Source organism: Theobroma umbraticum, unplaced genomic scaffold (genome assembly GCF_002168275.2).
Source record: "Theobroma umbraticum cultivar Fairchild unplaced genomic scaffold, ASM216827v3 scaffold_1682.0, whole genome shotgun sequence".
NCBI lineage: Eukaryota > Viridiplantae > Streptophyta > Magnoliopsida > Malvales > Malvaceae > Theobroma > Theobroma umbraticum.
Window position 1 is genome coordinate 501,783 of NW_018397290.1, and position 17,353 is coordinate 519,135.

The 17,353-nt window shown below is 40.5% G+C and overlaps 5 protein-coding genes across 5 annotated transcripts; 2 read left to right on the plus strand and 3 right to left on the minus strand.

Moving 5' to 3' along the window:
- Positions 1–8: 8 nt before the first annotated feature.
- CAT5 (cationic amino acid transporter 5) lies at positions 9–2,510 on the plus strand. The gene has a single exon (XM_021444553.2). It carries the CDS (start codon positions 423–425, stop codon positions 2,187–2,189), a length of 1,767 nt encoding a protein of 588 aa, XP_021300228.1. The 5' UTR covers positions 9–422; the 3' UTR covers positions 2,190–2,510.
- Positions 2,169–5,391, minus strand: EMB1025 (Pentatricopeptide repeat (PPR) superfamily protein). The gene is made up of 2 exons (XM_021444549.2): positions 2,740–5,391; positions 2,169–2,305 (listed from the first exon to the last, which is right to left on the minus strand). Exon 1 carries the CDS (start codon positions 5,191–5,193, stop codon positions 3,283–3,285), a length of 1,911 nt encoding a protein of 636 aa, XP_021300224.1. The 5' UTR covers positions 5,194–5,391; the 3' UTR covers positions 2,169–2,305; positions 2,740–3,282.
- Positions 5,392–5,579: 188 nt separating this feature from the next.
- OTP84 (Tetratricopeptide repeat (TPR)-like superfamily protein) lies at positions 5,580–9,634 on the plus strand. The gene has a single exon (XM_021444548.2). The coding sequence runs from the start codon at positions 6,860–6,862 to the stop codon at positions 9,491–9,493; it is 2,634 nt and encodes an 877-aa protein (XP_021300223.1). The 5' UTR covers positions 5,580–6,859; the 3' UTR covers positions 9,494–9,634.
- Positions 9,635–9,794: 160 nt separating this feature from the next.
- On the minus strand, positions 9,795–10,977 carry LOC110428669 (uncharacterized). The gene is made up of 2 exons (XM_021444565.2): positions 10,017–10,977; positions 9,795–9,933 (listed from the first exon to the last, which is right to left on the minus strand). Exon 1 carries the CDS (start codon positions 10,791–10,793, stop codon positions 10,023–10,025), a length of 771 nt encoding a protein of 256 aa, XP_021300240.1. The 5' UTR covers positions 10,794–10,977; the 3' UTR covers positions 9,795–9,933; positions 10,017–10,022.
- Positions 10,978–11,167: 190 nt separating this feature from the next.
- Positions 11,168–16,024, minus strand: LOC110428661 (vacuolar-sorting receptor 6-like). The gene is made up of 12 exons (XM_021444550.2): positions 15,381–16,024; positions 14,069–14,761; positions 13,893–13,981; positions 13,702–13,771; positions 13,416–13,499; positions 13,239–13,315; positions 13,048–13,129; positions 12,502–12,584; positions 12,336–12,399; positions 12,079–12,207; positions 11,714–11,817; positions 11,168–11,633 (listed from the first exon to the last, which is right to left on the minus strand). Exons 1-12 carry the CDS (start codon positions 15,691–15,693, stop codon positions 11,517–11,519), a joined length of 1,905 nt encoding a protein of 634 aa, XP_021300225.1. The 5' UTR covers positions 15,694–16,024; the 3' UTR covers positions 11,168–11,516.
- Positions 16,025–17,353: the final 1,329 nt, after the last annotated feature.

The window sequence follows — 17,353 nt, forward strand, 5'->3', positions numbered from 1 at the left end:
TGGCTCTATCATTGGTACTATGGCTGGTATCCCTCACAATTTTTAATCCTTTTTGGATATTCGATCAATAGCACATGAGACTGCACATGATATAGATTCCTTAGCCTGTCTTACACATTATTACTTTGATACTCTCTAAAATATCCTTGACCTTGCGTCTCTTACTTTAATGCTGTGTAGCAGTGGCCAGTGGACGAAATGGAGGTCTTACACTTGGCAACAGTCCAAAAGATCAGTACCTTGTCAGGCAAGTTGTAGTGACAATGGCAGAGTATAGAGACAGCCCATTTTTGTCTCAATCTTCAACGTCAAGTCAACCACCGTGTCAGGGATCCCAAAATCATGGCTACAATAATCAATAACTGAATTTTAAGTAGTTTACACCCAAAAAAAAGACCTGTGAGAAACAAGGAAACAAGGCAATGAGTTCCATAGCGGAACAAGGTGATGAGCTCCAACATAGAACCTACTGGAGATGGGGCAAAGATGAATTCTTACCAGAAGAATCATTCCAAAATTGGAACACTTATCGATCAGCTCTATCACAGATATGTTTCCGATTCAAGGACCGTCTTATAAGCCGCTCTGATGATGCCAATGAGATAGCAGAACTTCGAAAACAAAGTGAGAATGACATGAAACGTTGCCTCACCTGGTGGGATCTTACCTGGTTTGGATTTGGGTCCGTTATTGGAGCAGGCATCTTTGTGCTCACTGGCAAAGAAGCTCACGATCATGCTGGACCAGCTATTGTCTTGTCGTATGTTGCCTCAGGTATTTCGGCAATGCTTTCTGTATTCTGCTATACAGAGTTTGCAGTAGAGATCCCAGTGGCAGGTGGATCATTTGCTTATCTAAGAATTGAATTAGGAGATTTCGTGGCATTCATCACAGCTGGAAACATACTTCTTGAAAGCATCGTTGGAAGTGCAGCAGTTGCCAGAGCATGGACTTCTTACTTCACAACTCTCCTGAACCGTCAACCAAACTCACTACGTATCCATACAAATTTCAGAAAGGGATATAATCTCTTGGACCCCATTGCAGTTGCAGTTTTGGCAATTTCTGCAACCGTTGCAATGATCAGCACAAGGAAAACTTCACAATTAAATTGGATAGCAACTGCACTGAATACTGTCATAATCTTGTTTGTGATAATTGCAGGGTTTGCTCATGCCAACACATCAAATTTGACACCGTTTTTGCCTGAAGGAGTCAAAGGGATCTTTGAAGCAGCTGCTATTGTTTACTTTGCTTATGGTGGATTTGATAACATTGCCACCATGGCTGAAGAAACAAAAAACCCATCAAGAGACATACCTTTAGGGTTACTTGGATCAATGTCAATCATTACTGTCATATATTGCTTGATGGCACTCTCCCTAAGTACGATGCAAAAATACAGCGATTTAGATCCAGATGCTGCTTATCCTGTGGCATTTCAGAGTGTAGGAATGAAATGGGCGAAGTACCTAGTAGCTCTTGGTGCCCTTAAGGGGATGACCACTGTCCTTCTGGTAGGGGCACTTGGACAGGCACGATATACTACTCATATTGCACGAGCACACATGATCCCTCCATGGTTTGCACTTGTCCATCCAAAAACTGGAACTCCAATATATGCCACGCTTCTGATAGCTATTTCAAGTGGTCTCATTGCCTTCTTTTCAAGCTTGGATGTCTTGGCAAGCTTGCTATCTGTGAGCACTCTATTTATATTCATGATGATGGCTGTAGCACTTCTTGTGAGGAGATACTATGTGAGGGACATCACACCACATATAAACCTCCAGAAGCTTGTACTATTCCTGCTTATAATTATTGCTTCCTCAATGGGAACTTCAGCCTACTGGGGACTAAGGCCTAATGGATGGATGGGATACATTGTCACAATTCCCCTTTGGTTCCTCGGAACTATGGGGATGTCAATATTTCTGCCCCAGCAGAGGACACCTAAAGTTTGGGGGGTTCCACTGGTTCCATGGTTTCCATCATTGTCAATTGCAACAAATATCTTCCTGATGGGGTCTTTGGGATCTGAGGCTTTTATAAGGTTTGGAATCTGTACAGTAGTAATGCTGGTTTACTACATTCTTGTTGGTCTCCATGCAACTTATGATATGGCCCATCAACAACAAAAGCTAGAGGCCCTGAAGGTTAAGGATGAGGATGAAGCAGGGAAAGCATAGGCTTAGTTTATCATGTTCCACTGTCCAACACTCTCTTCTGTCAAGTTGATTGTGTTGCACCATCTAAAGTAGGATTTTCATAATGTTCAATGCTGCTGTCATCAGCTATGAGTCCTCTGTTTTACAGTTAAGATCAAATCATTATAAATGTTACTCCCCAAAAAAATCTACTTGTATGAAACAATTAAAAGCATGACTCAATAAAATATATTCAGGCAGCAAAAAATAGTACTTCGCCTTCAGGACATTGGAATCATTTTCTGCATTTAGGCACCAAAATAATAATTTTATGCAGCCTTTTATTTAGTCAATTGCAGTTTCCATCTATGCATGTATGTTTGGGTCAGGGGAGGAGAGGGGGTATGCAACAATGAATTGCAAGTCACTTATGCAATTGACCTACAAAGCTGATACAATTCAGTGTTCTTTTTTTGAAACTTCAGTGTTATAGAGGCTGCTTTTCATTTGATTAATTATGAAGCCCAATATGTGTTTGCGGCATATTGCAATGCTTATAAAAGAAATAAATGTAAAGTGCTTCAAGATCTACCTGATTTTCGAACTCCTTTAATGTGGCTTGGCTTCTGCACCTTGGGCAAAGTGCACTCGTAGCAACTGCACATACTAAAAAATTCATTCTGACTCCATATATATGTAGATACATGCGCACATACGTTACTGCATGCATTCAAGCTAGGTCAAATGACAAAAAGTGAACACCCATATGTGCAAGGCCCATAAGTCGTTTACCTTGCATTGTCAGTAACCTCCAACCTCCTTTTACAAACTCTTAAGCATCCTGATTGTCAGCCACGTTCTCCGTGTTTGTAGAGTATAGTGACAGAAATTAGAAGAGGACCGGACTATCTCCCGTTCAAGATAAAGATTACATGTTAAAAGTGAGTTTCAAAGCATGTCTAGGGAGGACGCTTTGCAGAAAACAGATTGATGTGTGTCTCCAATAATATTTTGCAGGTCCATCCTCAATAATAATTCTTCAACATAACTATGATTGGGAAAAGAAATGCATCCTGCTTGGTGACGAAGAATTCTTTCAGAAGTAACCATGAAAAGATATCCCAACCAAAAAGAATTAACAGTATATGTTTGTCCAACACTTGTCAATGGCAGCTTGAATTTTTTTAGGTTTGCAGAGCTCTTCGACAACTCTTGCCCAAGTAGATGCTTTTGGAGGCAAAAATTTCTGCAGCATCACTTGTACAATTTTGGAAGCACCAAAAACTCTTTGCCTCTTAAATAGCCGGATAACAAGCTCATCTAAAAACTCCCTCCCATCTTGAGGAGGGTCTATCTTCTCTCTCAACGTTCTCAAAAATATATTGCATGTTGCTATGTCAGGATCACAGGCCCGATCCAGCATGCTATTTAAGAGATCAATGGCATGGGAGATGCTTTTCTGGTTGCATAAAGCATTAAAAAGTATATTATAGGTGATCACATCTGGTTGAGATTCAGCCTCCTGGCAAAGCATCTCATTAAAAAGTTTCAAAGCCTCTTCTAATGAGCCAGCATTGCAGAGGCCTTGAATCATTGAACTGTAAGCCACTGCATCGGGTTTACAACCTTTATCTAACATGTGTCTCCACACCATCATAGCTTCACTGAGATTCCCATCCTCACAAAGGCCATGGATTAATACACTGTAACAAACCTTGCTGTGAACACATTTATGTTCTGCCATGTCCTTCCACACCTGAACTGCCTTATGGCAATTGCCCGTCTTGAAGAAACCCTTCATCAGGGAGCTATACGTATAAGCATTAGGGATGCAACCCTTGTCTATCATTTCAGATAGAACTTCCTCAGCTTCATTTGGCTTTCCTTCTCGGCACAAGCCATCTATAAGACAGCTGTAAACAACAGTGTTTGGTTTACATCCTTTTTCCATCATTTCTGTCCATCGTTTCATTGCCTCCTCAGACTTACCACCCTTGAACAACCCGCTAATAAGGGATGAGTAAACATACTCATTCACTCCATACCCTCTTTCCTCCATAGAAACCACTAGCACAACTGCATCCTCCACCCTTCCTTGCTTAACAAGACCATTAACGATGGTTCCATATGTGATGTCATTAGGAATACAATTACTCGATACCATGCGATCCAAAAGACTAACCGCCTTATCCAACTTTCCCTTCAGACACAAACCATGAATGAGTGTATTATAAGTGACTTGGTTAGGAAGACAACCTTTGAGAAACATATTGTCCACTAGCTTTGCTGCACGAGCTAAGTCACCCTTCTTGCATAACCCATTAATTAATACATTAAAGGTAACAGGGGTAGGGAAGCAACCCTCAGTTTGCATCTCATCTAACAAGGAAACAGCCTCATCAATCCTGTCCTCCTTGCACAATCCATCCATCAAGGTACAGTAAGTATAGACATCGGGCGCACACTTCCTGAGAGGCATTTCTCTAAACACCTCAATTGCACGATCGACCCATCCCAACTTACACATGGCCTTAAGAAGCAAATTAAAAGTGAGCACATTTGGAGAAATATTGGTATTCTTGGCACTAACAGAGCAGTTATAAAAGTCGAAAGCACGATGATAAAAACCCTCTTGTATGATGACATTGAGAACAGAATTAAAGGACTTAACAGTGGGTTTGCAATGAAATTCATGAGGCATCCTATGGAACAAGTCTACAGCTTTCTCGGGTAAATGGGCTCTCCCATAAGCCTTGAAGATGAGTAGGAAATACTTCTCAATAAAAACTCGGTTTTGGAGCTTCATCCGGGATAAAACATGGTGTAAAGAAGCAAAATCAACCTTGTGGGCATAATGGTGAATGAGGGAATAGCAAGTGGAATCGCCCAATCTGAAAGAACCGGATTGGGGGGCCGAGTTGAAAAGTTGATCGGACAGAGGGGTGGGCTGGGCTCGGGAAACCTTACTAGGGAATGAAGAGAGGCACCTGCAACCGCAGATTGAGTTGGTAAGGAGCTTTGTCATCGTGGGGTACAGTCTGAGCATGTAACGAACTTTTTTGCTCAGTGCATGTAATTAACGAACGTTGGCAATGGCACGTGATTCAAAATTCAACAAATTTTTTCTAATTCTCTTCTCTACAAGTGTCAGTTTAATTTAAGCACCAAGCTTTGAGCCGACAGCCGACCGGAGAACATGTAGATTGGAGATGGATAGGTGGTTTAGTTTGATTTGGACTTTGGAACTTCCTTCGGCTTAGGCTTCTGAGAGACGAGAGCCCGATGCCTTTGGTATTTAAGTAACTCTACTCATGCAAACGCAGCCGTTTCGCGCCACCCTATGTTTGTTGACGCTGACATTGACATTGACTCGGTGAGTCCCCAAGACTTCCACCTTTTTCTTAGACTAGAGAAATTGAAGATAATGTTCAGCACTCGGCATTCAAGTTGCTGCAACAGAAGCAGAGGAGACTATCTGCAGGACAAAAATAGGATCTTCCAATTTGACCATATTTTTCCCTGCCCCTCAGTAATTTGCTGATCCCATCGAAATCCTGTGTGCCCGTCATCCAGCGAATGTAAGATTAGAAATTATCCTCGCTTAACAGGTCAGCCACAAAGAACAAATCGAACAGATTGACAAATTGTTGGGGCCAGTGAACAGTCCCAGTCAAGATAGCTGGACTGTTTATTTTAAAAGATTCTTCAAGTTTTCTTACAATGTGTTTGGAAGTTTTGCTTCCACTCTTTAAGTTTTTGAGAGAAACCAGGTTTAACTGAAGTTGAAAGAAATCACACGGATAGTGAGAAAATGGTGAATTATCCCCAAAATACAGAAAAAATTTGATTCATAGAGTTGAGAAAATGGCATGATTTTATTGAGTACATAAAGATTGATGATATCTTAGCAGCAGCAGCTTCGGTTGACGATGAAATCTTCTCCATATCTTCTTCTTCTTCTCTCCGCAATTTAGACAAAGATACTGTTCAGTTCCGGGTAAATTGTCTTCAGTACTTTAAGGCTTCGCCTGCCAGTGACTTGATGGTAATGACATACCATGGTTTCCAGTTCATTCCTACCTTTTCCGTAAGTTTTTAGTATGGAAGATGGATATTCATTTTGGGGAGTTTATAGCAAATCCGTTGTGGCCACTCTTCTGTGTTTTTTATCTATTTTTATTTCTGCATGCACAGGTGGGCGTGAATACTTTCTGTGTTGCCATTTGTAACAGGGGACTTTGTTTCCTGGCTGAATTGTGTAGCCCATTAGTTAGGTCTCTTTGTAACGGGGATTAGCAGCAGAAGGCATATTTTTCTACCCTCTATGCATTTTTTCTGGCAACCCCCTTGCCAGCTCTTCAATGAAATGCTGTTGTTGCCCTTCAGAGGAAAAACAGAAAAGATAATGTTCAGTTCCCGTGCAAGGACTCTTGTCTGTTTTCTTCTGCATCTTGTTTCTTTTGTTCGAGTCTTTTACACCAGACTCTGGCCTCCAGCCGAAGACAAAGAGCCAAGTAACATGAATTCCCTTTCCATAATGCCAAAGCTAACGATTTGGATCTTTGCACCTTGGTTGGTCCTTGGATTGGAAGAGTGGATCACCCTGAACCTAAAGTGGCCCCACGCCCTCCCCGATTTCTTTCAACTATCCATTTAACCAACTCCTTTCTGTGAACTGTCAAAGGGTCAACAGCAACGGTAATAACTACCAAATGTCCTCTCCCAGCCCTGTCCTCTCTTTGTCTGCTATTGCTCCTCCTCCAACTCCAATCCCGTCCATCCAAACCCACCAACCCATCCCCGCTAAGACCCGCTCTCTGTCTCAGGGCTCATGGACCGAATCTCTGAGATCAAATACCCGATCCAACCAGTTCCACCAAGCCATTTTAACCTATGTCAGCATGTCTTCCTCCGGTGTCCCACCTGATCACTTCGCTTTCCCCGCTGTCCTCAAGGCCGTCACGGCTCTTCACGACTTGGCCTTGGGAAAACAGATTCATGCTCAAGTTCTCAAATTTGGTTACGGCTTTGGAACGTCCTCCGTCACCGTGGCCAATACCCTGGTCAATTTCTATGGTAAATGTGGGTACATTTCGGATGTGTACAAGGTGTTTGACAGAATTCACCAGAGAGATACCGTTTCTTGGAACTCATTCATTTCTGCATTCTGTCGGCTTCAGGACTGGGAGGCTGCATTAGAGGCCTTTAGGTTAATGCTGCTGGATAATGTGGAGCCTAGCTCATTTACGCTGGTGAGCATCGCGCATGCTTGTTCAAATTTGCCCTGCCGTGACGGCTTACGGCTTGGAAAGCAGCTTCATGCATACAGTTTAAAAATAGGCGACGCAAAGACCTTTACTTATAATGCTTTGATGACTATGTATTCCAAACTAGGACATCTCAACGATACTAAGGTGTTGTTTGAGTTGTTTAAGGAGCGTGATTTAGTTTCATGGAACACCATGTTGAGCTCCTTATCTCAAAATGATAAGTTTACAGAAGCATTACTGTTATTACACCGCATGGTTCTTGAAGGTCTCAAACCTGACGGTGTCACAATTGCAAGCGTGCTTCCCGCTTGCTCACACTTGGAACTGTTAGACATTGGGAAACAACTTCATGCGTATGCCTTGAGACATGATATTTTGATCGACAATTCTTTTGTTGGCAGTGCTTTGGTTGATATGTATTGCAATTGCAGAAAGGTTCAAAGTGGTAGTCAAGTTTTTGATTGTGTCATAGATAAAAAAACTGGTCTTTGGAACGCTCTGATCACTGGATATTCACAAAATGAGCATGATGAGGACGCCTTGATACTCTTCATTGAAATGGAAGCAGTTGCTGGGCTCTGTCCCAATGCCACCACCATGGCCAGCATTGTGCCTGCATGCATGCGCAGTGAAGCATTTGTTCACAAACAAGGAATTCATGGGTACGTAGTGAAAAGAGGTTTGGCAAGTGACCACTATGTGCAAAATGCACTTCTGGATATGTACTGTAGAATGGGGAAGATACAAATTTCCAAAACTATATTTGACAACATGGAAGTCAGAGATATTGTGTCTTGGAACACAATGATAACTGGTTATGTTATTTGTGGACATCATGATAATGCACTTCTTCTGCTACATGAGATGCAAAGAGTTGAACAAGAGAAGAGTGCAGATTATTACGAGGATGAGAAAAGAATTCCTCTTAAACCTAATTCTATAACCCTTATGACTGTCCTTCCTGGTTGTGCCACCTTGTCTGCACTGGCAAAGGGAAAAGAGATCCACGCATATGCCATTAGAAACATGTTGGCATCAGATGTTGGGGTTGGAAGTGCATTGGTAGACATGTATGCAAAATGTGGCTGCTTGAATTTTTCTAGAAAAGTTTTTGATATCATTCCCCTCAGAAATGTAATCACCTGGAATGTCATTATTATGGCTTATGGCATGCATGGCAAGGGAGCAGAAGCCCTGGAGTTGTTCAACTGTATGGTGGCAGAAGCATCTAAGGTTAAGGAAGTCAAGCCTAATGAAGTTACTTTTATTGCTATATTTGCAGCATGTAGTCACTCAGGGATGGTAAGTGAAGGCCTAAACTTGTTTTATAGAATGAAGGATGAGTACAGGATCGAACCTACACCAGATCACTATGCTTGCATTGTGGATTTGCTTGGCCGAGCTGGTAAAGTTGAGGAATCATATCAATTGATCAACACCATGCCCCCTCAATTTGACAAGGCTGGTGCTTGGAGTAGTTTGCTTGGTTCTTGTCGAATTCACCAAAATGTTGAAATTGGGGAAATCGCAGCGAGAAATCTCTTCTACCTAGAACCTGATGTCGCAAGCCACTATGTTCTACTCTCCAATATATACTCATCAGCTCAACTGTGGGACAAGGCAAATGATGTTCGGAAGAAGATGAAGGAAATGGGGGTAAGAAAAGAACCAGGGTGTAGCTGGATTGAGTTTGGTGATGAGGTTCATAAGTTTTTAGCTGGCGATGCATCACACGCACAAAGTGGACAACTACATAAATTCCTTGAAACCCTCTCGGAGAAGATGAGAAAGGAGGGGTATGTGCCTGATACTTCTTGTGTACTTCATAATGTTGATGAGGAGGAGAAAGAAACTTTGCTTTGTGGGCATAGTGAGAAACTGGCAATAGCTTATGGTCTTCTCAACTACCCTCCTGGTACCACAATTAGAGTAGCAAAGAACCTCAGAGTTTGCAATGATTGTCATGAGGCTACTAAGTACATCTCAAGGATAACAGATAGGGAAATTATCCTAAGAGACGTGAGGAGGTTCCATCATTTCAGGAATGGAAGATGTTCCTGTGGGGATTATTGGTGAAAATGATCCCAAAATGACTTTGCTCTCAAGTGTAATATTTCTTAAGACTGCTATACTATCTAAACAGTACTTATTAACCATATTTTCTCCATTCCGACATTTGTTGTATAACTGAACAATAGAATGTATCAACTCAGTACTTTCCACAATATATTAAGGCTCCAAGGTTTGTACATGTGGAAAAAATGGTTGAAGGAAAAAGCTATTAGATCTGTTCAATAATGCATTTGATGCAGCTTGAAAAGTTTGAGAGTATATTTTTGTTGTAGAAAGGCCCACATATACGCTCCATAAGGTCCCCAGCATAAACACTTTCTGTTCCGCCGGCATATCAGTTGGCCCTTCTATAAGAGAACGCAAGCTTTGGCAACTTGGTAAAAAAACAGGACGAGCCAGGCCAGAAGTAGCTATCCATTTGTCCAAACCTACATCACTCCAAGCTTCCAAAATGATAACTTCATTAAATCTGCAAAGGCGAAAGGCGAAAAGGCTAGAAAGGGTATATGACAGGATGAAAGCATACCTGGTACTATTGTGTCCAATTTCCGATGAGGTGATCCAGCAAATCCAACACCTTGTTGAGAGCTTCAACACATGCAACACAAGGCAAAAACTCTTCAAATGCCTTTGCCTCCCTAACTCTAGCCTCTCTCAGCAAACTCCTAACCACCTTTTTTCTGAGGCCTTCCCCTGGCAACAGATGGACCTTTAACATATCCCTCAAAACCATCAAGCCCTCAAGAACAACGCCGCCAGCACAGAACCCACCAACCAAAATCCCATAGGCAGCCTTATCTACCATACAAGGAGAGCCAGGCCTCCGCATCCAGTTGTATACTTTTAAGGCATCTTTATGCCTACCCTTTTTGAGATAAGAAGCAATGAGCATGGTGGAGACGGGCGTTAGATGTGGGTGAGCTTGTGGGATGCGGTTGAGGCGAGTCAAGAGTGACATGGATAGTTTCAAGTCAGGCTGGAGAGTGAGGGAGTGGATGAGAATGGAAACAGAGAGGGACTTGGGATTCGGGGCAGCGTTAGTGAGTAGCGCGGTGGTGGTTAGCTGGATTGCGGTTGTCAGGTGGTTACAGAGGCAGAGACGTGGAATTAGGAGGTTGATTTTGGAGACTTGTTCTTGGCTTAGTGTTGGAAAATTTTTGGGTCTTGTGTTTAGATAAGTATCAGTTAGATTTGGTATAGTCGAAAAGGAAGATGAGAAAATTTGTTGTTTAGATGGTTGGGTTTTCGAAGCTGCTAAGGCAGGGAGAAGGAACTGAAACTGCAGCGGTTTCAAAGTCTTCATGTTTCTTGGTGATGGTTGCGTTCCAAGCGTGTCTTATTTGGTAAGCTGCTATTGCAGGATTAGGTTCCTGAAACATTTTCTCACTCTTAAAGCGGGAGGTCTTGAGTTCGACAGTCAACCGAAGCAACAGGATTGTAAATTATAGAATTTTTTGCCCTCGGTCGGAAACTGTAATATGGGAGGATGTCAGAGTCTGAAGTCTACATTCGCCATTTAGCCTCCCTGCTCCACAGGAGGAAGAAGTACAAAACAAACTTAGTTACTGAACTGTGCACAGTTCATGGTTTCAAGGGGCAATAACAAAATGGGAACTTCAGACCTGCTTACAAGCTGCAACAACAGCAATCTTTCGTAATGATTGGAAATCGTGGAACTGGTTGAATTTTACAACAACCCTTTTCTCTTATTCTTTTACTTTTTTTGCTTGTATAGAATACAGATCATGAGTCATCACATGATATTCAACCCGTGTTTACATGTCAACTATTTTATCTACAAACTACAAAGCGGGGGAAAAAAAAGTAAAAAATAAAAAAGAGGGCTCTGTTATCTGTCAAGTAAAATTTCTGTATCTATAGCTGTAAAACAAGCGTGCGCTGTGCGTATAGCTATGATCACCAGCACAAAGCGTAGTACTGACTGCTTTTAACCTCCATCTGCAACAGAACATGATGACTAACGGGGGCCTGCTAGCTCAAATAGCAACCGAGGTTTAGTAACCATTTATGCTGCGGAGCCTTGTCGCAAATGTTGCGCCTCACTAGGAACTTCATTGTTATGTTGACCGTCAAGCGGCATGTATTGAGACATGATTGCCATGATCTCTGAGTCCATGTAAGACTGCAGGTAGAATAGAAATGAGATATGTATATCAATCAAAGATAGAAAATAAGAAACCAACATGTGTAGTTTAGATTTACCCGGAGCCTATATTTGTAGAATATATAGCCAACTAAACCAATGCCCGCCACAGCTGCCAGGACCAAGAAGGTGAGGAACCACCCAAAGCGTGATCCATTTCTCTCTGTAAGGAGGATGAACAATTTCAGATCAGAACTTCTATGTTTGCAGGGGAAAACACTATTGCACTTTTATCTGTAATTAACCATGAACTCAGCATTTCTTCCCCAAAAAGATGGCAAAACTCTGTATCAAAAGCATTGAAAATGGAAATGATGCAGAAAATAACTGCAAGTACATGTAAGCGAAATTAATTTACTAGGGTAAATGAATGCCACAGGAATTCTCTGCCATACAGAGTCATAACTTGAATTCATCGTCTTACCAATGCAAGCATCTTGCTCCCTTATGTACAGAAGGTCACCTTTACACTTGCACTCATATGAACCCCAAGTGTTTTTACAGGAGCAACCATCACACTTGCAAGCACTTCGTTCCTTGCATTCATTGATATCTAAAGCAAAAGCAGTAGATGGAGATGAAGAAATTCTGATGGAATTTAAAATTAAACACCTGAGGGGTTAAGAATAAGAATAGACATAAAATGTCTTTTAAGTTGTAAAAACTGGAAGAACAAAGCACCTTCACAATTATGACCATCCCCTCGGAAGCCTTGTGGACACTGACAACCTTTTAACTGGTTTTCCTGCATTATGCAAAGGAGCAAGTTTGGTCAAACTACAAAAAACATTACAGAATAACAGAAAATCATTGGAGAAAGCACAAAATAAGGAATAAATCACTGAACTGAGCAGGCTGAGAAAGTCAACCCATTTTTTGTTTCAGACCAGCAACCTCCGTTGTTAATTGTACATCTCGCAGGTCCAAAAGCTGTAAATAGATGAGAAAAAGTAAGTAGCCATTTGGATGGATAAGATAGCAAATTTCCACTGTGTAGAAGTTTAAAATTTCATGCAAGTTGAATAGAATTCCGTTCTTCAAACCCCCAACTCACAGCCAAAGGGGATAAACAATGAAGAAAGAAACGGAAAGGACTGCTAGTAACATAAACTTGCAACCATAACAGCAAATTTCATCTGTCACATCGCCAGTAAACTGGATAATTCATTCTTCTAGAAGTATCTATAGGTAATCATGTGATTGAGGACCAATAACTTCAAAAGGTTAACTAAAAAATTTGAAAAGCCAAAATATGCAAGCTGAATGCAGAACATTGAGGCATCAGATAGATACCCCAATTCCCACCCTTGTCCAAACCACAACAGAACCATCATCTATAATTGTCCAAATTCATTAAACAAAAATCTCATTTAACGGTAGGGGGAAGTTGCACCTTCACAAGATACGTATCCATCTCCTCTATACTGCACGCCCTTCACAGTGGGGCACTCGCACACTCTTCCCCTGAATGTGTCCTATACAAATTCAGCATTCCTTTTATTAGTAAAAGTATCCCTTTTAATGGAGTTAAAGTCTCACTGTTCAGTTGCAACATAACATTATTGTGTACAATTTCTGTCTTACCTTGCATGCAGTTATGTTAGCTTGTTTATCATGCCAACAACCACCATTTCTTTCAAGGCACTCATTGGTTTCAAGATCTGTCGAAATAACATGAAGCCAATGTTAAATAAGAGATACAAAAGATCTTTCCTGAATGTGAAGGTACTGTACCCAGGACTATAAGCAGGCTCAATCTACCTGCACTTAAACAAACTGAAGGTTCTGTGGTCTCCTTGAATCCAGCACAGATGGCCTTAAGCACAGCAGTTCTGTCCAATTTTCCTTCATAGCAAGCAAACCAAGAACTTCAGCATCATTTAAGTGATTCAATAGAAATTTACTCTGAAAGCATTTTTAGGAAATTGTTAGATGAAAATGGATTTCTTTGATTGATTGCTGAGAGCAAGGATAAAGCTAGTAGCAAGGTGGGGGAAAATGATATGGAACTTTGCAATATAAATCTCCAACATGCTATATAACAAACCTCGATATTGAGCATTGTTGATAACCAATGTTGGCAAAATGGTAACATCACCACGAGAACCTCGGCCAACCTATAGTTCCACACGCATTGTAGCAAAAGTAAGTTAATATTTTGCTTAATTTAAGATAAGAGCATTAATCTTAAAATCTTAACTCTGTAATTTAATATGGACAAGAAATTAAGTGTATGACCTGAAGTTCTTGCTCAGTTTTCAGGACTTCATTCTCAACATCGGCTTCAGGATCACCCATGCACTTTTTAATTTTCTCAATTGGTAAATCTGGTTAAGCATATGAAGCCAATCAAGCAAGAATGAAAGAAGATATGATAAAAAAAAATCCCCAAAAAAAAAGAAGGAAGCACTTACCAAGTGAGCGCATGACATCCTCAGCACATTCTTTGCTATATCTCTTCTCCTTCATGGAGCACCTGACATGGAAATCTGTCACGTAATCCCACCAAATCCAAGACCTCTTGCTCTCATTGGCAACTCTGTGCACACAGAGCTGTCTCAAGTTCTCAAACACCACATCCTTTCCTTGATATCCCTCTCCAAAATCTTGTTCTGGGTCAGGAGCACAATATCTTCCATGGTTTATGCACTGAGACTTGCATTGACTGCTAAAAACAAAAGCCGGAGGACAAAACCAAGTTATGTAATGTGGTGTGAACAAAGTGTAACCCCCTTTTTCAAGTATCTGCGCGTGGCCCTTGAAATTCTTTACAAAATTCATCTGCTCATCACAACGAGTCCCACACTCATCATTGCTATTCGTCCAAAGCTCATATTCAACTCTCTGGTCAGGATGGGGCACTGACTCCCTCCAGTCCAATTTTACCACAACATCTTCAGCCTTCTTCAGGGCGCCCTTCAGGCTGTCACCAAAAGACTTTTCTATCAAAGCTGATGGAATTCCAATCTTCTCCACATACTCATTTGCATCACTGCTTTCCTCTGGAGAATCCATTGTTATTAGAGGTTCATCTATGCTATCAGCCACCAATACTGCTGCAGCACCAGCTTGTTGGCCATGCCATACCTTCAAGGCAAAGTAACACTCTACAAGTGCAAGACAAGAAAGCAAGAATGATTTGATGATAAGATTGATCTAGAAGGCTCTATTTGTAAATTAGAAAAGAAAAAATCAAGCAAGGAGAACCAAAACAAATCCCTACCCCTTAATAAAACTACTTATACTGATGCCTATTCACATGCTGTTCATCAAGGGGCCAAAAATGAAAAAGGACTCCAAGCCGTTGAAAACAAAATACAAAACTGCATATATCGAATGCGTAGGCACATGCTATTCATCAAGGAGGAAGAGAATAAAAAAACTCCAATCCGTTGAAAAAAATATACACAAGCGGCACCCACCTGTTCTTGGAAACGATTCCTTATTTCATGACCAATCAATCATGGAAATCAGAAGAGTTAGAAAAAGAGGGAGTCCCAGAAAGAATTACAATAGAACATGGTAAAAAGAAAGATACTTGAATGTCCAAACAATAGTACAATAGCAATTGTAAGAGTAAGAGGTACTTATGATTCAAATTCTTATGAAACAAGTCAAATTAAACGAATTTAGCATCAACAAAATTAAAAAATAAAAAATAAAAAGGAAAAATCTATAAACAGGGTTTTTGACAATATCGTTGAAGAGGAATGAATGGAGTAATACCTCCACGATCGAGGAGGAGAACGGTGGGGCGAGGAAGCTTGGACTTGAAGGTCACGCCATCAAAGGGTTCACAGCCATTAGCCCCTTTGTCCGGATAAACCACTGAGCCAATAATGAACCCTCCGTAGTCTGGTATTCCAAAGTTACCTGTCGCACCGTCATGCTTTGCTCGCAGACTCAACGGAGATAGCACTCTGATGTTATTCTTCTCCACAACAAACCTTGCAGACACTCTGCTCAGTACGAGGATGAATGCTAAGAACAGAGCACTAAGTTTCTTGAAATATCGAACCATGCATAAGCATGTCATCATCTTCAGGAACGACTCCACACCCTGGACTTGTGCTTGTAATTTAAATTATTCTCTTTGTTTCTTCAGAGACAAAGAAACAGGAGAGACGAAAGGGGAAGGGAAAGATATATTGAGTATAGGCGTGTTCAGAAGACGACTCTTGGCAAGGGTCTACAGCCCGGGTAGTGACTGGTGAGACGTGAGAGAAGAGAGAAAGTCGCTGTGATACATACATGGTAGTTTTATATTAAATCAAAGCTATAGATACAATATTATTATTCATAGGGACTGGGAAGAGAGTCTACTTTTCCTGATGGCCTAACTTTCTCAATCTAACTGTGACGTAAAGGAAACGACAGAGAGAAAGAAAGGATGGAAGGTGGTGGACAAAGTCAGCAGAACTACCATATTTTCATTGCTGCTGCTACATCTCAACTACTAAGCAAAAGCAACATCATCTCCCCAAATATAATTTTCTTTTACCTTTATTTTATTTTATTTTTCTAAGGTTTCTCTCATCCTGATGTAACGTACTGTGTTTGTTTCTTTTGATTGGATTACTTAAATCTTAAGGGAAAACGACCTTTTCCATTTTAATTAAGCAGAAACTGGGACTAAGGTAGTTGAGTTCGTTCACCTTAGCAAGCGCTTATTCTGGTTTTGATTGTCCTGAGAATTGGGAACTCATTCACTCTCTCCTTTAAAAGTTCTGTTCGATTTGATTTTATCAACTTGAAAGTTGAAATCAAATCAGGGCTTGCTTAGTTAGAAGCTACGTATGTAGTAAATGAGACTTCGTACCCTTGCAACAGGGGCAAACCTTTTGCTCTAAAACAAATCTAAGACCTAGACCTAGACCTAGACCCAGTAATTAATTGACATCATGACCGGACAAGTAACAAGCCTGCTTCAATTTAATTATTTTGATCATGGAACTCAAAGGAAACTTCAATATTAGCAACGACTGGCTTTGGCCGTATCAGCAAGACCTGTTCAAAGTCTCTGTCCAGGGATGGAGTCAATGTGGGAAACTAGTGGCCGAGCTTGCAAGGCAAGTTGGAGTGCTTAAAGGTGCAAAGACTTAAAAAGCATTAAAGCAAATATGTTATGAGATAGACAGTTGGGTTAAAGCATCTGTTTGGAAGAAACTTTGATTGGACTGAAGCGTCTTATTCATCCCTCAAACGTGCCTATATTGCCCTCTTTTTTCCATTTCAACCGAGAAGAGATCAATTTCTCTTTTCTTGACAATTATTTCTAGATGGATAATAATATGGAAAATAAGCTTATATCATAATTCACAATTGACCCGCCAAAAGTTGACTGACTTTCATAATTTATTTACTTTCTTTTTCCATTTTTAAATACTAATGAAATTGCAATTTGAATATCCATTAAATATCTCTTTTACCTTCTAGGATACATATTATAGTTATGTTGGATTCAAATCAAATTTAGAATTTTAAACCCCAACTTGGTTTGAGAATATTATTTTATTTTATGTTAATTAAATATAAAAACTGTTCAAAAAAAGTATTAAAATATGCTTTATTTTTCATATATATATATATATATATATATAAAATCAGTTGGAACTTTGTTTATACAAAACAAACGATTAAACTGATAGGCCGAAACCTCTAGACTAGTTTATCAATGTCCAAAGATAAAGATGAAGATG